Source organism: Elephantulus edwardii, unplaced genomic scaffold (genome assembly GCF_000299155.1).
Source record: "Elephantulus edwardii isolate Elephantulus edwardi_28Jun2011 unplaced genomic scaffold, EleEdw1.0 scaffold00096, whole genome shotgun sequence".
Taxonomy (NCBI): Eukaryota; Metazoa; Chordata; class Mammalia; order Macroscelidea; family Macroscelididae; genus Elephantulus; species Elephantulus edwardii.
In genome coordinates this window covers 13,105,122-13,125,585 of record NW_006399846.1, presented here as the reverse complement: position 1 = coordinate 13,125,585, position 20,464 = coordinate 13,105,122, and the positions used below count along the sequence as shown (strand labels likewise).

Here is a 20,464-nt window from a genome sequence, read left to right as displayed (position 1 = left end):
TCTTCGGTGAAGTGTCTGTTCATATCCTGTGCCCATTTTTTAATTGTTGTGGTGCAGTCACCAACTTTAAGGAAACAGCACACTGTCTCATCCTCCCCTTGGTAAATTATGTAAAACTTGTTTCCCTTCATTCTTCCTTTTATTAGTAGAAGCTGGAACCTGGCTCACAAGTCCCAGAATAAAAATAGCATTATTGTTGTTGTTGCTAGGGGCTGCCAAGTCAACTAAGACACATAGCTACATTACAAACCCCAGGTCTGTACCCTGTCCTGCTCTGTGTCTTTCTCATCATCTCTGGTATATTTGAACCCACTGTCAGTTACTGCATCAATCCATCTTGTTGAAGGTCTTCCTCTCTTTTATGGACCCCTCATCTTTCCAAACATGATGTCTTTTCCCAAGGACTGATCCCTCATAACAATAAAATTAAATATGGGTAGGCTATAAAATTGGTATTCTTTGCTATCTAAACTTAATTTCTTCCCATTTCCTTCATCTTTAAAGTGAGCAGAATATTCATTTTGACATTATTGGGAAGGTTTGAGACAAAGCATATACTTAGTGTCATTTTAATCACAGTAAATACTCTGCTTGCCCTGCTTAACCTGAGGGGTCTACAGCACTCACCTAACTTCTCTGGCTCTAGGATATGTGGGAAGCTGATATCCCAACACAGTATATGCTGTCATCTGATGAGGCCTGTATGATTGTGTGAATCTGCAGAGACAGGCCTTACTCCACCAACTCAGCACCAAACAAGCTCAGAGAACGTGTGTCCCACTAATTGTGTCAAAATCCATATTACCTCAAAAATTACTTTCTTCATTTCACTCAAAATGTCTTCCATTCCTGAAAATATATGGTTCCAACAGAAAATTCAAGGCAGAAAATACTTCAATCTTGAAAAGTTTCAGATCTTCCCCAAACACCCATTCACCTCATTGCATTTACAAGCAGATAGATGTCTAGACTATAGCCATGTGATATAGTACCTCACACACTATGCATATGCAAATAACTGAGAATGAATGAATGTAAATAACTGAGAATGAATGAATGTGAATATGATAGGTCCAGATGGTGCCTGTGCGATGCTACCCATTAATATGAATTCCTCCCGCTACCTGCCCAGAATTTTCCCAGGGCCCACAGTTTTCCTTTCCCAAATTGTTCTATCATTCCCTAGTCAATAGGCAATGTTTGGAATTAGCCACAGCTCAAGTAGGAATTAAAACTTCTAATTAGGCCAGCTCACCCATATAACTTGCCTTTACTCCAACCTCAAGATGTTGTTGTTGTTGTTGTTGTTGTTGTTGTTGTTGTTGACTGCTGTCAAGTCGAGCGCGACTCATAGCCACTCTATGAACAAAAGACCTAATACCTTTCCATAACTGTCATCACTTCTCCAAGTTCATAGAGTTTCCAGAGGCATGTGATTAAGAAAGTGGATGCCACTCTTACTGTGAAACCTGTTTTACAACTGGGAGCTCCACCAAACACTGTCTACATTGTGAAGCCATTCTGGTATTTGATACCCCAACGGCACAAGGTTCAGCATCACAGCAACCCAAGTTACTCTTACTGCATTGACAAAGAGTGACGTACAAAGTGGAAGAGTGTTCCTCTAGATATAACGGCACTAGTTTCACTTAGAAGTGGTTAAGTGTTGTCAAGTAGAATACGACTGAGGGTAAGTTTTGTACAAAATCTAAACTCTGTTCTATGACTACTATCATTTCTATACAGAACTCTGTTCTATAACTACCATCATTTCTGTACATTTAAACGATTTAGAGAGTTTGTAGAGTTTCCAGAGACATCTAGTAGATCCTAATTAGGCCAGCTCACATACATAACTTGCCTTTACTCCAGCCCTGAGATAGAGATCCTTATTTCCTTTGGTGACACACTATTACCCAAGGAAGGCTATGCTACAGGTCAGCCTCCATCTTTGGCCCTGGCACTGCTGTTATGTATGACAGAAATCAGCCTGCGATTAGGTCTTTTGCTCATGGAGTAATTAAATATACTTTGACAGAAACATCACTAAATAAAGAGACAAAGTCAAGGGGAACATGTGTATTTAAAATTCCTCCCCTTCATTTTCCTCTTCAAATGAATCAGTCCCCACTTCTTCATAATCTTTCTCCAGGGCAGCCAGGTCCTCCCTGGCCTCGGAAAATTCTCCTTCCTCCATCCCTTCTCCAACATACCAATGCACAAATGCCCGCTTGGCATACATGAGGTCAAACTTGTGGTCCAGGCGAGCCCAGGCCTCTGCGATCGCCGTGGTGTTGCTCAGCATGCAGACAGCACGCTGGACTTTGGCCAGGTCCCCTCCTGGCACCACCGTAGGTGGCTGGTAGTTGATGCCCACCTGCAGAACCAAGATAAAGAAGGAGCAACAACAGAGGAAGAGGCGAATCAGTAAAAAGATTGCTCGTGGTAACTCCTCAAGACGAAGCAACACAGGGTCGTGAGTGTGGAATGTGGCAGAAGGAACCATAAGGCAGAGGAACAGGAAGTAGAGAGGGGTGAGTGTTGAAGGGAAAGTATAGGGGAGTGGAATACTAGTGAATGAGATTATCAAAAGTCATTGCTGTTGAATCGAAACCCACTCATAGCTGACCCTACAGCAGGTTTTTGGAGGCTGCCAATTATGTGGGAGGAGATTGCCCATCTTTCTCCAAAGGAAGCACTGATGGATGGAGCCACCAGAGAGACAGGGCCTTTGGGGTCACAGTGCAGCTCGCTGGGGACTATACTACCAAAGCTTGCTGGGAGAGTGTGTAGGCAAACTCAAGGAACAGCGTCAGGGAACTGAAAAGTTGGAGAAGAAAAAGAGAACAGGGCTACTAATACTGAGTAGAAATGTTAGTGAGGTGCTTCAAGGAGACAGATTAGGGTAATGAATGACATTATTAAATGGAAGTATATGTTTATGTCTAAGAAAGGGAAAGAGGCTATTACAGGAAATTTAATTTCTAAACTTGAAGTTGTTGTAAACTTTCTTTGAAGTTCTTAATTATACTGTCAATAAACATCGGGAAGTTTCACTGCCCTAACTGAAGAGTTATTTAAAAGGTCATGTGGGTATTCCAAAGCAAGAAACAAATAGAATCAATAGGTCCTAGGAATGGTATTAGTGATAATTAGGCCCTGTGTCACAAAGGAAATGGGCTTTTTGAAGAAAAGTACTTCTATTACAGACTATTGGTTTCTCAAGTTCTAGTAACACAGACAAGTCCTCCAGCTCACCCCCAGCCTCCTCTAATGGTGGGTCTTTATCCTAGAATTCCCCCTTCTACCAGCAAACACACATTTCCCAACCACAGGCCAACTCCAGGAACTGTAAAATACCAGACGTCTAGGGTGACGAGTTGTGATAATATTTGTGGGACACTTGCAGACTTTGGGCACACTCCTGGAGAATACTGCACTTGGAAAGATGGGGACACAGCAAAAGAGAGGAAGACCCTTAACCAGGTGGGCTGACTCAGTGGCTGCAGCAATGGGCCTGAGTGTGTCAGAGATTGTGAGGCTGGCCCAGAACAGGATGGGGTTCAGATCTGTTGTTTGTAGGGATGCTGAGTTGTACTTGACTCAATAATAGCAAGAGGTTCCATAAGTCAAAGCTAACACAGTGTAACAATATTCATGGGATACTAAAAAACAAACCTACCCTAGGCACTATGGCTTCATTACCAATATCTTAAATTCATAGCTTTAAAATATATGTTCACTGGAGTAAGTGAAATTACCAGGAGGTAGTGGAGCAAAAGCTCAGACAAGAAGATCATTTGATGGAGGAGAATGATACTGAGAAACAGGGCAAAGAGGTGGGAAGGAGAACAATGACTAGAAACTTAGTCACATCATGTAATTTGCTAAATCTGGCCCTGATCAGCATACACCTTGTGCCTGCAAAATGCTAACTCTTCTGAAGAGTAGCATCCTTCGCCCTGAGTCCAAGAAGAGAGAGAAACATGCCTGGAGAGGATGTAAGAAGATGAAGCTCATCAGCATCTACCCCCGTGACAAGTGCTTTTCGGAGACACAGCCAAAGATTCTAGAACTACCTTATTTCTTTTTATGGACCTGGCTCCAGAGCTTCAACTTAAAATACAGAATAGAGGACCTGAATTTTTTGTCTGTTTTTACCACCATTTTCATGTCTCTTATTTTTCTCTTTCCCTCTGTACATTCTCCTACTCACTTACTTTCATTTAAGGGAGAACTTTTATCTTTAAAAAATTCTTTTTAAAACTATTTACAAAAAAAAAAGATCAGAACTGCTTCTCAGTCAGCAGTCTTCTCCTTAAATCATAATCTCTCACCTTGAAGCCTGTGGGGCACCAGTCTACAAACTGGATGGTCCTCTTGGTCTTGATGGCGGCAATAGCCACATTCACATCCTTGGGCACCACGTCCCCTCGGTACAGCATGCAGCAGGCCATGTACTTGCCATGTCTTGGGTCACACTTCACCATCTGGCTGTTGGGCTCAAAGCAGGAGCTTGTTATCTCAGCTACGGAAAGTTGTTCATGGTAGGCTTTCTCGGCAGAGATGATGGGTGCGTAGGTGACCAGCGGGAAGTGGATGCGTGGGTAGGGCACCAGATTGGTCTGGAACTCGGTGAGGTCCACGTTGAGGGCCCCATCAAAGCGGAGAGAGGCAGTAATGGAGGACACAATCTGGCTGATGAGACGGTTGAGGTTGGTATAGGTGGGGCGCTCGATGTCCAGGTTCCTGCGGCAGATGTCATAGATGGCCTCGTTGTCCACCATGAAAGCACAGTCTGAGTGTTCCAGTGTGGTGTGGGTGGTCAGGATGGAGTTGTAGGGCTCCACCACCGCAGTGGACACTTGTGGGGCTGGGTAGATAGCAAATTCTAGCTTAGACTTCTTGCCGTAATCCAGGGAGAGGCGCTCCATCAGCAGAGACGTGAAGCCAGATCCAGTGCCTCCACCAAAACTATGGAAGATCAGGAAGCCCTGCAAGCCAGAGCAGGCATCTGTCTGGAGAAAGCAGACATGAGAAGAAAACATGAAGACAAGAAAATTTCTAGGAATAGCCTTATGTGGACAAAACCAAGCAATCCACTCCATCTGCCCTGTCCCATCATCCATCTCTGGTGCCATGTGGGTGGAATCAGCACAGCCTTGAAGGAGTAAGGGAACACAGAAGCAGTTACACTTATCTTGCGAGAACTAGTCAAATATGGTGAGAGAACTAGTCAAATATGGAGTGGACACAACACAATATATATAGCTGTTGTTATGTACTGTCGAGTCAAAGTCAGCACATATCTAAACCTTCCAGTGGGTTTTCAGAAGCAGTAAATCATCACACGGGAGAAGACTGCTATTCTTTCTCCCTTGAAGCAGCTAATGGATTTGAATGGTATGCCTTCAGGTTGGCAGTACTATATATATACACACACCCCTCCAGGAACATGTAGGTTTCAGTGTAGTGGCTTGATGAAACCAGGAATGAGAGATTCAGAACCACAGTGGCTACTGTTGTTGCCCTTGAGAACTCCAACTCCTTGCACAGTCCTCATAATCCTCCCACCTCAATTAACTCAGTCCACCTAGCTCAGTCCAACCTTTGAAGGTGGGGGGGGCTCTAGGGTACTGAGCTCAGGAAATACAAATAGGGTCAAAAAAACCTGTTTTCAATCTCAACTTTTCCATTTCCCAGTTGTGAAAAGTTGAGTAAGTTAGTGAACCTCTGCAGACCTTCATTTTTCTCATATTCAAACAAGGTCAAAGTTTCTTCTCATAAGGTTGTTATGAGAATTTAATGAGATAACATAATTCACTGAGCCAGGACCTGGCATGTAGGTCCAAACAGAATTCACAGAATTTCAAAGTGCTCACATGGGGTAGGGCCTGTGGTCATTCAATGCAATTATGAGTCCTTCTGTACACACACATAAATGAATGATTGCACACATCTGACATCCTTGTTTGGCTCCAGATAAAGAAACACTGACCGGGACTAAAACCTTCTATAGAACAAGCGAGCAAGTAGGGGCTCAAATAAGCCCCACCCTATTGCCCAGGCTCAAGTCCTAACTCGGCCATGTTCCAGCTCTTTGGCATTCAATTTCTTCATCTATAAATCACAGGGACAAGATTGAATTCCACATGCTACAGAGAATTTCCAGTTCCCACTCAAATGTAATCTGTCAGGTTTGGATCACATTAAATAGAAGGGAAATTTGAGTTTTAATTGATATCAAGAGGTATGGTAGACAACTGCTCAAAAGACCATCAGTTCTCTTTGCTGCTTGCTATCCACGTCCCGTGTAATCCCTCCGCTTTGTGCGGATGGCTCTATTGACTTGTTTTTAACGTTATTGCTGTTGCTGTTAGGTGCTATGGAGTTGACTGTGACTCACAGCAACCCTATAAACAACAAATAAGAACCTCGCCCCGTTCTGCACCACCCTCACGGTCCCTGTCATGCGCAAGCCCACTGTTGCAGTCTCTGTGTCAGTCCCACTCAGTGAGGGTCTTCCTCTCTTTCAATGACCCTCTAGAATGTGAGGAACGATGAAGGAATATCCCCTCTGAGGCTGAGTTGCAAGAGATACTGTCTCATGTTTTGCTCATACTGGTTCTTTTCTCCATTGTGCTCCATTTCAGAGAGGCCTACCTGGCAAAGGGCTGAGGGAATATAGCCAGGCAAGGGGGGGGGGAAGGAAAGTGATCCCTAGCAACCACGTGCAAGAGCTTGGAAACAGAGCCTTTCTAACTTGAGTCTTAAGATGATCGCAGCTTCCTGACGGCACCTCCGAGTCAGATCCACCAGCCATGTCATGTCCAGAGGCCTGACCCACAGGCACTATGAAATGATAAACATGATTGAAAAACCTTATCAATAACAAAAACCCAACCAAACAACAACAAACAGGGAAAAGATCTCTCTCATGTCATTGTTTAGAGGATTAAGTGAATGAATAAATTTAATGTCTGACACTTGTAAGTATACAAATCTATCAGCTCTCTTTCTTCTATTACAAGTTAGATGTTTTGCTGGCCTTTGCTGCAAGCAAACAGGGACTTTGCCTTCATTATAACCAGAACCTTCCCCAGAGACTAACCTGTAGTAGTGTGTGTATTAACAGGGCATCAACCTGTGGGGTATTCCTGATGCTCAGGTGGAGAAGGGGGCCAAGCCCAGTCTGCTATTACAGAGCATAGCAGAAATTCCTAGTCCTCAGGGAATCCCCTCTCAGAGGTCAGAGCTGTGAGGTCACAGGTGTGAGGCCACCCCTGTGGACTGACTCACAGTTTCCTGTCCTCTTTAACACTTACCAGCTTCCGTATGCGGTCCAGCACCATGTCAATGCTCTCTTTGCCCACCGTGTAGTGGCCTCGGGCGTAGTTGTTAGCCGCATCTTCCTTTCCGGTGATCAGCTGCTCTGGATGGAAAAGCTGACGGTAGGTCCCTACCCGAACTTCATCTGTCAAGAGAGAGGGGGGCCATCAAGTCTACACCCCTGGTGTGGGGTGGGGTGGGGGGTAGAGCAGAGTTCCGCCCCCGAGGGACACCACATGACAGGCTTCTGGGTCTCCATTTCCACATCTGCAAAGCTTCATGCAGATGAAATAAGAGAATCATTATAGTAAATCTACAAAAGACTAAGGGAAGTCTAGAGTCTTGTAAGCACCAGCAGAGCCAGAAAGCTGTGACTCACACAGACAACGAGAAGACAGCTGGTCTCTGGCCTAGGATTTCAAAAAGGTTTTTAAAAAACTTACCAAACACCAAAGTTGACTGCCTCTCCCTCCTTCCTTACTTTGACCCTTCAAATGTCCCTTTATGTTTTTTTGTTTCATGCTTCAAAGTTACCCTTGGTGCCAAGAATTTCCCAAAATGTACCCTTTATACCAATAATTTACCCCAGTTTCAGTTGTATAAAAACACTGTAGGCATAAGGAGATTCAGGGTGGAACTACCCTCTCCAAGGAACTGTCCCGGCCCTGACCTCTACCCCAAGGTGCGAACAACTTGACACAGCAGGCACTAGGGCTGTTTAGGAATGATTCTGGAGCAAATGCACTCCAGATTTCTGGGGAGGCTATCAGGCACATTCTGAACATGTGGGCAACCCAGATGCTCCAGGCCCCACCTCCTTCCTTCCTCAGTGAAGTGCACTCCACACCTCTTTGCTTTTTTGCATTTGTACAAAACATTCAAGCCTGTCCACGCCTAAAAAGTGTTGTTCTAATTATAGGTGATTCCTCAGACATCTCTGTGGAACTTGTCCATCCCTTGTGTGGAGAGCCAGTCTTGAAGGTGAGGAAGTCCTGATTCTGACAGATCCAGGGGTCAGACCTCAAGGGGCGTGGCAGGGATGTTGGGAGGGGTGAGGTTCATTCTAGAACTACAGTGGCCTCTAGTGGTGAGAGGACATGCCTGCTGTTATTCCAGTTTGTAAAACACTGCTGATTATATAGACCTATGACAGACCCTCTATGAGAAGGATTGATTCGGTGACTGGGGTAATCGGGATGGGTGTGTCAGAGGCGGTGCGGTTGGCGCAGGATAGAGCAGGGTTTAGAGCTGTTGTGCATAGGGTCGCTATGAGTCGGAAACGACTCGATGGCACATAACAACAACATGACAGTACTCGCTGCAGAGGGTCAAGGACTGCAGCCGCTAATATGGATTGAGGCTCAATGTCAAGAAGACAAAGATTCTCACCACTGGACCAATTAGCAGCATCAGGATGGATGGTGAAGAAATTGAGATTGTTCACAGCTTTAGTTTGCTTGGCTCCACAGTCAACACTCTTGGCACCAGCAGCCAAGAAATTAAAAGACGTATTGCCATGGGAAAGTCAGCTGTTAGGGACCTCTCCAAAGTACTGAAGAGCAATGGTGTCTCTCTGGAGACCAGGTGTGTCTGATACAGGCCATGGTCTTTGCTATCACTTGTTATGCATCAGAGAGTTGGACAATGACTAAGAAGGATAGAAGGAGAATTGATGCCTTAGAGCTATGGTGCTGGAGAAGAGTATTGAGGCTATCATGGACTGCTAGGAAAACAAACAGATTCATCCTGGAAAGGGTTTATAAACTGGGTGGCTCCCTGAAGGCAAGGATTCTGAGGCTCCGTCTAACATACTTTGGACTTGTTGTAAGGAGTGACCGGTCCTTGGAGAGGGACATCATGCTTGGGAGCGCAGGAGAGGAAGGCCTTCTATGAGATGGATTGATTCAGTGACTGGGGTAATCGGGATGGGTCTATCAGAGACAGTGTGATTGGCACAGGACAGAGCAGTTTAGGGATGTTGTACATAGGGTCGCTATGAGTTACATATGGTCGCTATGAGTTGCAAGCAACTCAATGGTACATAACAACAACAACAACATGAAGACAGACTCCAATAACATGAAGACAGACTCCAATTACTTTAGAATCCAAAACCTATGCTTTGGACAAACTTACCTCTTGGAGGCTTCTTGGAAATTTTTAGATTGTTTTGTTTACTTTGGGTAATTATTAACAATCTTGATCATTTCAGTCTTTCTCTGAGAGGGCAGGGATTTAAGCTGAGGGCCTTCTGCTCTGCATAGGTTAGAGCTATGATGGTGGAGCAGAGAGCCCTGATCCTATTGTGAAATCCTCAAAGACTGTAGAGATCCCCAAAGTCAGAGCTCTATTTACGCTCCCTCATTTCCCCTTTCACTTAATGATTCTGCTTTCTTACTTATCCTGGAACAAAGCTTCAGCCATGGTAGGACAAGATGGATCCCATACTCACCCACAACAGTAGGCTCCAGGTCTACCATGACAGCCCGAGGCACGTGCTTCCCATTGCCAGTCTCGCTGAAGAAGGTGTTGAAGGAGTCATCGTCGTTGACCTTGCTGCCCTGGGCCCCAAAGGTGCCATCAGCCTGAATGCCGTGCTCCAGGCAGAAGAGCTCCCAGCAGGCATTGCCGATCTGAACTCCTGCCTGGCCCACGTGGACTGATATGCATTCCCGCTGAGGAGAGAGAGTAAGGAGTCAAGGTCAGACAGATCTTGGCACCCCCAGCCCTGCCTGTGCCCCACATCCCTCACATCTGAGGATTTGTCTCTCTCCTTGGCAACTGACTTCCAGGAAATCCATCTTTCTATCCACACTTCCCAAACCAGGTGGCGTCTCAGACACCAGGTACATGATTTCCACTGCAAATGAACCAAGATTTGCTTGGCTTTAAAGAAGACACAGACGGTTTGCTCTAAAAGCAAACTTTCCAAGGCTAAAAAGCTGCTTTCCAAAGCTAATTTTTTTTTTATTCCAGGAAAAGGAAAAAGAGAACAGATGCACAGGTGAAATAAGGGGAACTTTCAAACCATAACTCTCCTGGCTTCAGAAGAGCAAAGACAGAGTCCCTGATCCCTAAATTCACTGCAACACACAGCATTCATCTTCACGTCTGTAACTGTTGGGTGTCACCTAGTCGATATTAACTCATGACAATCCAATGTGCTTGACTAGAGCTGCACTTTGGGCTTTTCTTGATTGTAATCTTTATAGAAGCAGATTTCTAGTCTTTTTCCCATGGAGCCATTGAATGAGTTTGAATCATCAACCTTTCAGTTAGAGCCAAGCAGTTGTACCACTAAGCTCCTTTTTTCATGCTTAGACCCTAACTTTCTGAGCCGGCACATGCACCACAATCTCAGACATTATAGAGAGAAGATGAACATTCTTGGAAGGGACGTTGTTGTTGTTGTGTAACCATAGAGTCAGAACGGACCCATAGGTGACCTTCCAGGGGGTTTTCAGAAGCAGTTTGATTGCCCATCCATCTCCCATGGAGCAATTGGTGGCCTCAACCCACGTGCCTTCAGGATTGCAGCGCAGCTTCTTGCCACTAGGTCATGAGTACAGCTGTGTGATGTAGTTCGTAGAGAGCTGCACTGCTAACTCACAGGTCAAGGCTCCCAATCAGTTCAAATCCTCCAGTGCCTCCTCAGGAGGAAGATGGGCAATCTCCTCTCACTTGATTTACAGCCTCAGAAGCCATCTGCTATGAGTCAGTTCCAACTCGACAGCAATGAGTGAGTGAATGATGACTTACAAGTGCAGGAATAAGAAATGATTGGTATGCATTAACTAGAGAGAGCAGTTAGGAGAATATAAATTTGATTCTTCCTGGACTGAGAAGTGGGTAAATCTTTATAGACACCATAACCTTCCCCCTTCCCTATGTGAGGCCAAGGAGACCCTTTGAGCAACACTCTAGTATGAGGACAACTATCTGGTTGGTCCTTTCACTAACAGTTTAAAATTACATTCTGGGCGTGAGTGTCTGTAAGTGTGTAGGGGAAGGTTTTGTGCACATGTGCACATCCACATAGGATTTGTAACTTACCATGAAGTTTTGCTAGGAAGATCGCTTTTACCTCCCTCACCCTGAGGTTGCAGGGGCCCACACCAGGTGGCTCAGTGCCCGAGATGCCCGCCAGACACCAGAAGGGAAGCACGTGGTTGGTCTGTGGTTTCTATTCTTACCCACAACCTGACCTGGTGTTTTCCAGCTTCTTGGAACTCAATCAGGAGCAGAGCCCTCAGAGAGCATGGGCATAGGAGGAAGGACAGCCCACATCAAAACAAGGCTCCTGGGAACTTGGAGGTGCCTGGATCTGGTCAGTAGAGGTGTCAAAGCCAGACACCCCCTAATTCAGTTTTACCTGCCAATGTGCATGGTCCGTCCCTGACTTCAGGGAGGGGAATACTAACTCACAACCACCCCATCAGTTTAAAAGTAGAAGTTCCATTCCCAAAGAAAGTTTTCAATCCTATGAATTTCAATCTTTATGGAAGAAGTCCTGGTGGCACAAGCTAAGTACATGTCACTAACCAGAATATGGGTAGTTTGAATCCATGAATCATCACCATTCTGCAGAAGAAAAGACCTAGAAATCTGCTTGCATAAAGATCACAGCCTAAAAAACCCTATAAGGCAATTCTATTCTATCACATAAGGTTGCTATGGGTCAGAACTGACCCAATAGTCCACAAAAGCAATCACCGTGGAGTAGCTCACCAGGCCTTTCTTCCGCAGCACTACTTGTTAGATTAAATTGTCTACTCTTTGGTTTCCAGCCAAGGAAAAGTCTTTTGTGAGACCCAGGGGAATCCATGAGTCACAAGTGACTCCACAGCAATGGATTTGTGGTATTTTGGTGTCCAGAGAAAGACATCAAATCCTGCCTTCCTGATGAAGTGTGACCTTGGCTAAGCTATCTAAGTTATCCTGGCCTGTCTGCTAATTAGAGTGCCCTCTCTCAGAGTGGTTGTGAGAATTAAACGAGATGTTGCCTTTGAAGCACGAAGTGGCTGGTACATAGTAAGCAATTAATTGGTTTTTATCTTTACTTTTATTACCATTGATACTACTGTGGAGTTAGCCCTGTCCTCCTGAAAGGCATGTATGTGGAGAGTTAGAAACCCCAGGTCCTCAATCCCCTCACTTTCATTAATCCTTTTAACCCAGGAACCACCCAACAACCAGCACATTGCCAACCTGCATGTAGTTCTATCTTCCTGGGCACGTGTCCGAAGCTAAGGTGGCACTGGAGAGGACTGGAAGGGGCCCAATCACATACATGCTACTTTAAGGTAGTGGCATCCTCTGTGGGCCCTGACCCCCTCAGCCTCCTGAGCCTCGTTTCCCCGCCACCATTACCACACCCAGCCCTGTCTGAGGTACTTTGTGATCTTCTCTGCCTGGTCTTCTGGAACACTCTAGCTTTTCAGGTTTTGCAAGAATACTTCAGGAAGAGCATACATAGCTCATGGGAGGAGAAGCAAAAGATCCTGGGGTCTGAGAATGACCAGTGCTGTGATATTGGTTTAGTTTCTTTTGAACCTCCCTTGAAAACATATATCAATAACTAATATTATATTATTTTATAGATGGAAACACTGAGGTTCAGAGAGGTAGAGACAGATCACAGATCACACAACTCATTCTGAGTCCCACACCTCCTCCAGTGTGCCTATGTCTACATCCAATGTATGACTGCATCAACACAGCACATGAGATCAAGTTTGTGTCAAAATTCCCCAAAGGGAACGGCTCCAGCTCAGAGAGAAACTGATTCTGGCTTCTAATAGTAGGTACCGTCTTTGAAAATGGATCACCAATAAAGCCAGGAATCTGGTTCTCAGGGCTGGTAAGGGTGAGGAGGGCACAGAGGGTAAGCTGACCCAGCAGAAGATATTTAGGTCCTGTGTTTGCTCCCAACTTGTATTTCAGATTTCCCTCCACCTCTACCAACCAGAGCACATGTTTTCTTTCAGACTATTTCTTCCTTGCTCTGTTCTATTTTGGATCTAAACTGGTAGGATTCAGACCACTTCTGTGCTACTGAATCCCTGTGTGGTGAGGGGATTTTCTGTGGGCTGCTAGACCCTCCGCACCAGCACTTCAGGGGACAAAGATCAGAGAGAGAGAGAACACTTAGACACATGGTAGGCCTTCTTCCTTACCTCAAAAATGACACAGTATTCACTCTCTCAGACCTAGTGTTAAGATGACTGTAAAAGTTACTCAGTCTCTTCATCCCTATGACAAATATTTATTGTGCTATTATATGCAAGAAGTTTAACTCCTACTCATCCTCTAGGTTTCAGTTTCAACATATCTTCCCTTTAGCAATCCAGAACTTTCTAGAGCCATGGACAGTAGAAGAACATCTCAATATCGCCCTGAGAAAATCCTTAAACCTTAAATAAAAAACATTTCCTAAAAACTAATAATTACATAATAGAGAGATAGTGGGTTGGGTTAAAGGGAAAATTACATATTTTATCAACTAAGTCAACAATATAGTTCTCACTTAAAAAACTTTAAAAAGATCATAATGTTTATAATTTAATGAATGATAAATCTTCTTAAAATTAAACAACAGCAATAGTTTAGCTAGTGAAAAACACACCTGTCTTGTGCATTATGCTCTTTTTTTTAGCATTGTTGTTGTTGTTATGTGCTGTCGAGTCACTTGCAACTCATAGCGACCCTATGTACAACAGCCCTAAACCCTGCTCTATCCTGTGCCAATCGCACTGTCTCTGACACACCCATCCCGATTACCCCAGTCACTGAATCAATACACCTCATAAAGGGTCTTCCCCTCCTGCGCTGTCCCTCCACCCTACCAAGCATGATGTCCCTCTCCAAGGACCTCTCCCTCCTTACCCAAAGTATGTCAGACAAAGCCTCAGAATCCTTGCCTCGAAGGGGTAGCCTGGTTTCCCTCTCTAGGATGAATCTGTTTGTTTTCTTGGCAGTCTAGGGTACATTCAATACTCTTCTCCAGCACCACAGTTCAAAGGCATCAATTCTCCTTCTATCCTCCTTAGTCATTGTGTTATGGTTTTTTAAAAAAATTGTATGGGATCAAAAGGACAACAGCAATTTGAAAGGTTAGGCAGGCACCTGATCTTTAGGGAACAATGAGTTTATGTTCATGTAGGAGGAGCAACTAAGAAAAAGAGAGTGAAAGTGGACATACACTAAAAGGATGCTATCAGTGGAAATTACATTCTCAATTGTACATGCAGAAATAAATGCATTTGTGTACATTGTCATCTGTATATTCTCAAAAACAATAACATAAAAGGGGGGGAAAGGAGGCATACTTTGAATAAGGTGACCAATATCAGTGACTTGTATATGTAGAAATTGTTGAGGTGGTGTATCTTTGCCTGGGTATACTCTTACTAAACGAAAAATAAGAAATCTGGATCCCCATGGGCCAAGATGGACCCCTGCTATGTGTTCCCACAATGGTTTTCTCCCTTGCATTGCATTTTTCACACTTTATTAGATTATCTGACTCTCCTGGTAGAGAAGGAGCCCTTGAGGACAAGGAACTCTTGCTTTAGTCATTGAAACCTCAGCACCAAACACAGTACTTGACCATAGCGAGTGCTGAAGAAATAAAGGGATGGTTGGCATGAAACAGACCCCACATTGAAGGGTGGTACAAGCTAGAGATACAAACTAGAGATTCCTCCTCTTATTAACTAGATTGATCTTCTGCACAAAGACTATTTTAAGGGACCCTGAAGAATGTGGCTATGTGGAATGACTAATGACCAAGAGGGGCATTTTAGTTGGCCAGAACACTAAAAACAAGGGCCTGGAGGCAGGAAAATTCAGGGCAGGCCACAGACTGCTCAGCTTGGCATGTAGGCTCATGGAGAACAAAGCAGATGAGACATCTGTGCCACCTACAGACAGCCCCCAGGGGAAAGAGAGTCTTTGTTTTGCAGAACAATGAAAAAAATAATAATTCTAGAATCTTACAACCCTTTCCTAATTCTTTTACAAGGAAAAAATCCTCCTGTTTATCAATATTATATATTTTTTTCTCTTTTCATATTAAATTCTTCTTGCTTTGCTCTCAGAGAACTAAAATCGGCTGATCATTAATCCTCTGTAGAAAAAGCTTTGCTGCTTTAAAAATCACTTCAAAATATCACAAAACAATAAAACGGGTATGTTAGCTAGGCAAAGTGCTGAAGTGGCCAGCTATGTATACCAACCAAAAACCTAAAGCCAGCCCAGATCCACCTGGCCCACCTGTGAGGTTAAATATCACATGGCTGCTTTTGAAAAAAGCATATCATTACACCAAATCGTTTCCTGTTGGCAAGCTCAGATAATAAATCATATATATTTTTAGGACCCAGATCCAGCTGGCAAGTAGAAAGGTAGATAGATATCCACGGGGTTACAGATATCCAGGGGTTACAGAGAGATAATTAAGATGGGGTTACAGAGAAATAATTAAGGTAAGAAGGAATGTGAGTCATGAAAGATTGTTTGGATTCTCTTTGCACAGAACCCTTCAATTAGGACATATTTGGAATCCTTCTGAACAAAGCCAGAAGCAGCAAGAACAAAGAGTCGACCTAAATTGGCATCACTGAGTGGATGTGGCAAGAACAGCGCTCATTTCAGAGGCACAGCAGTTAGCACGACAATAGGGCTGACAGAAAGGCAGGGGGTTTCTGCTTGGGGAGTGGACTCTCAGGGTATAAGCTCTGTGGTGCCAAAAGGCCCCAGCGCTCTAGCTGACAACAGGAGAAAGGGTAGGGGATAGTTCAGGAGCTTTAATCCAGTACACAAAATGCCCACTCCATTTTTCCATTCTCTTCCATGGCTCATTGTCTGAAAGAAGTTCAGTCGGGTACACGGACAGGAGAAACACCAGTTACGAAGACAGCAGATAGTGCTGCTAATCTCTTTTTGCCTCAGGAGATTAGGAAGCAGTTGGTCCACTTCCTGCCCCCTAGATCATCCCTTCCTCCCACCCAGCCCCTATCGCTGGCTGTGCATTCACCAAATATTTCCTCCTCAGAACCTATTTTTATCTGGGCCTAACATGTTCCTATCAAAATTTACTAATTCATCCTCAAGTACCCAAGTCTTCAGCCCCAGGTCCCCTGTGTTATTGAGCTGTGTTATTGAGACCCAGTGGTCTCTGGGGACAGATGAGTAGGGAGGATGTGACAGGGGCTTGTGGAACCTTGGAAGCTCCATGTTGTGTCCCCAGTCAGAACATATGTACCTGCCTGCAGAACTTGGCCATGCCTGCCATGCCTGCCTACACAGGACAGACAGCAGGAGGAGAGGACATGCAGCTGTGTCCATCTCACCCCTGGCATGCTCTTTGATATCTATTGTCATCCAAACACAATTAGTGTTTTTCCCAGTACAAGAGGAAGGGTGTTGAGGAGGCTGTGTTGTGGGTGTTCTCCCTTCCCATAAAGTACAAACATTTTCTCTAACTTGGGCCACGTGGTCAGAATTCTCCATGTTGCTGTTGTTAGGTGCCGTCAAGTCAACTACAACTCATAGCGACCCCATGAACACTGAGCTGAGCCCTGCCCTGTCCTGTGCCATCCTCACCCTCTCTGATATACTTAAGCCCACTGTTACAGTCACTGTGTTAGTCCATCTGTTCTGGGTCTTCCTCTTTGTTGCTGACTCTCCACCTTTCAAAGCATGATGTACTTTTCTAACATGTCAAAAATACATGAGATAAAGCTTCACCACCCTTGCCTCCGAAGAGCACTCTGGCTGTACTCTTTCCAAGGCACATTTGTTTGTTCTCTTGGATATTTACTACTCTTCTCTCAAAGCACAACTCAAATTCATCAATTCTTCTGTCATCTTTAGTCATTGTTCTACTCAGATAAAAAGACTAGGGTTTGAATCAGATGTACTTTAGTCCTTAAACTGGCAATCATTGCCCCTAGCACCTTAGAGAGATCCTTAACAACATATTTACCCAATGCAATAAATCTTTAGATTTTATTTTTGACTGCTGCTGCCAAGGACGGGATTCTCCATACCACTTCCCAGTAAATACATTCCAATAAAAGTCTCAGTTACTAGGAGGGTTGCTTACAAGAGGGATAGTGAGTGCAAATGAAAATGTTCAATTATAGGAAAATGCCATGCTTATAATGTGCAGCAATGTCAACTCTAATTCTGCTTAACTCAGAGGCAGCCTCCTCCCACCTCACTCAGGGGAAAAGGATTGTGGGAGATAGCTGCTTGAAACTTAACCCATTGTAGGAAGGAAAGACCTTCTTTGAGTGGGAGTCATTTGGATCTAGGTTCATAAACATGTCACTCTAGCCTTTCAGGAAGGAGCCAAGTTATTCTTTTTTTAAGCTATTTTTAAAAAGAGAGGCCATGAGTGGGAAATGATTAACAGAACAGGTTTGCACATCAGGACAAGCCTATGCATATGAAAAAATGGTTCTAAATAGCCCCTGAATTCTGGAACACATCGTTACAAAAAGAAGTAAAATATATCATTGCTTTTTTTTGAAGTAGTCAACCATAAAATAAATTTCCTTTTCAAACATCCAAATTTTTAACACATATAAAATAAGGTTGTATTGGTTAATATTTCGGTTTACTAACTGGTTTTCCAAAGCTTGCCTACTGAACTCACAAGGGCAGTTGCTCAGAGGTTTGGATGATGATCCTTGACTCCCATGAAAACCTCCTTTAAGTTCCTCTCTGAGTCACTTCGACACTCCGATAAGAATTGAAACATTCCAGGAAAAGCACTTTGAAAATTATAAAGCCCTTGCTGCATATCAAACAAGAGATATATTAAATACCCATTCTGTAGTATGCGCACTAGGATTTGCTTAAAAATAACTGGGGAGGGAGGAGGAGGTTAAGGGAAATAAAACAAGGCTGGTCAAAAGTGGTTAATTGTTGAAACTAGTAATGCATATGCATGGAAATTCATTATACCATCCTCTCCTCTTCTGCATATATTTGAAATTCTCTGTTACATAAAGGTTAATAACTATTAAAATGTATATGTAGTATTGTTATCTAATTAGAACCTTAAACATTTGTATTATAACGCCTCTTCACTTGCCATAGGAGAAAAACCAGTCCAGAGAGGTTAAGTGACTTCTTTGGTGTCACAGAGCTAGCTGCACAATGGGAAACAAATTTCTAAACCCCACTCTCCGAGTTCCTTTTACAGCTACACTGGCTTCAGGCAGGAGTGGGTTCTTCTGGCTGCTCTCCTCCGTACCCCTCAGATTTGTCAAGCTCCAGGGAGCATTCTGGGGAAATGGGAACTCTAGGCAGATCTGGAACTAGAAGCCGTAGACCTGAGGTCAGAATTAAAAGGACCTGGGCACTTACCAAAACGAAAGGGGCAAGGGAGGAGGGGCGAGTTTCGAGTGGCCTGCTCTGTCACTGACACCTGGAGCCAAAGTGCCCAGGGAGCCTGACCTTGGCCTATGAAATAGACTTATTCAGCTCCCCACCTCCTTTCCAACCCACCTTCTGCTGAAACGCCAAACCCACTACTGAGGGGCGATTCTGACTCACTATGACTTTAGAGGACACAAAGGGCTGCTCCCCACGTCTGTGAAGCTTTAATGTTTAGGGAAGCAAGCTGTCTCATTCCCTTTTGGCTGAGCAGAGATATCAAAACTATAAAAAGCAGGATCCACTGCCATCTAGCCAACTTGGACACATAGCGAGCAACCCGGTGGAACAGAGCAGAATCGCCTCACCGGGGTTCAGATCTGAATGCTACCTTTCTCCCCTCGAAGCTTCTGGTTTCTTCTTTGAAGTATATTGGGGCTCTTGAACAGCTAACCTTAAGGTTAATAGCCAAATTATTAACATGGCGCTGCTAGGGTTCCAAGCAGTTCTCTAGGTGATGAGATTTCCCCTCCTCTCCCAGGCGGCCAGGGATTGGGGGTGATTATTACCCACCAGAGAGTAGGGTGGGGGTCCTGGAAGTGTAACTACAGATTTTAGTGCATCCTTCCCAGGTGGAAAGCAAAACCAAAAGTCCTTCTGCTTTGACCCCTGCTCCGCCCCGGAAAAGCCGGAGTTGGAACTTCCAAGGCCAGGTACCTGAGAAGCTGAGCGCCCCGGGGGACCCGGACACGCGCGAACTGTGGGTGCCCCAGAAACAAGCCGCTGGCTGAGGCTCACGAACTGAACACAGCCCGAGTGTGGGGGACTGCGACGCCCCAGGTCTCAGTCACATTTGGTTGCGTTTGGAGAACTGACTGCACCCACTCGGCAGCTGTGGAATCCCTACACGACCTTGCTCCCTCCCCGATCCCGATCGCGGATCTGCAGGTCTGAGGATGCCTCCGAATCTCACCTGCTCATCCACTCCTCCCTCTGTCCTTGTCCCCTCACCTGCGCGCCCGAATCTTCCAGCTAGTCCTTTCAGGGGCCACTTGCGCGGGTCTTTACTTTCCCCCACCAAAAACAAGTACCTGGACCAAGTGCCCCCACCCCTGCCCCGAAGGTACGACCTCTCCCCACCCCCACTCTGACAAAAAAACTGACACCCCCACATCCCACCCCTCAGAGAGGAGTTCTGCAGCTCCAAAGCGATGGCTCTACCAAGTATAGTGGATTCCCTCCGGCGGAGACCCAAGTCCGAAACTGAGCACCCCCTTCGCATCCCTGACCTCCGGCCCCGGCCCCCCAGGCCCGAGGAGGCTCACCATCGTGACCGTTTTCCTCGTCTGCTCTCCTCCCAGCTGGGGCTGCCCACCTCAACTGCTCCAGATACGGCCGCCTCCGCTGTTGTGACACACTGAGCGGGAGGGGACCGGGGACAGGCATGCCAGGCCAGCAGCTGCCGTGCAGCATCACAGTGCCCAGGAGGGAGGGGCCCGGGAAGGTCACAATTGCTCCTCCCCGCGCACCCGGGCGCAGCCCTCCAGGTGCCCGCGCAGCGCTCCTCGGTTCAGCTCCCGGAGCCGGGAGCGCAGGCAGGAGGCGGTGTTCCCGGGCGCTCCGCCCCACGGCTTTCCTGTTAACAAAGCACACGTGGACTTATTCTCAGTGCGCACTCAGTGAGAGCTGTTATTCTATCAGCAGCTTAGAAAATAAAAATTGCTGGTAGGCAAAATGTTGTTTTCCT

General features: G+C 45.2%; 1 protein-coding gene across 1 annotated transcript; it reads right to left on the bottom strand.

Annotated features, from left to right (window-relative positions):
• Positions 1 to 2,029: 2,029 nt before the first annotated feature.
• TUBA8 (tubulin, alpha 8) lies at positions 2,030 to 20,228 on the bottom strand. Its single transcript, XM_006891347.1, has 5 exons — positions 20,043 to 20,228; positions 9,782 to 10,004; positions 7,326 to 7,474; positions 4,338 to 5,018; positions 2,030 to 2,377 (listed from the first exon to the last, which is right to left on the bottom strand). Exons 1-5 carry the CDS (start codon positions 20,043 to 20,045, stop codon positions 2,084 to 2,086), a joined length of 1,350 nt encoding a protein of 449 aa, XP_006891409.1. The 5' UTR covers positions 20,046 to 20,228; the 3' UTR covers positions 2,030 to 2,083.
• Positions 20,229 to 20,464: the final 236 nt, after the last annotated feature.

Bases quoted from the DNA above. Each gene is read 5' to 3' on its own strand.
- TUBA8 (XM_006891347.1), bottom strand. The intron at 7,475-9,781 runs GTGAGTATGGGA...CTCTCTTGACAG, and splicing joins CCTGGAGCCTACTGTTGTGG to ATGAAGTTCGGGTAGGGACC. The intron at 5,019-7,325 runs GTAAGTGTTAAA...TGCTTTCTCCAG, and splicing joins TGGACCGCATACGGAAGCTG to ACAGATGCCTGCTCTGGCTT.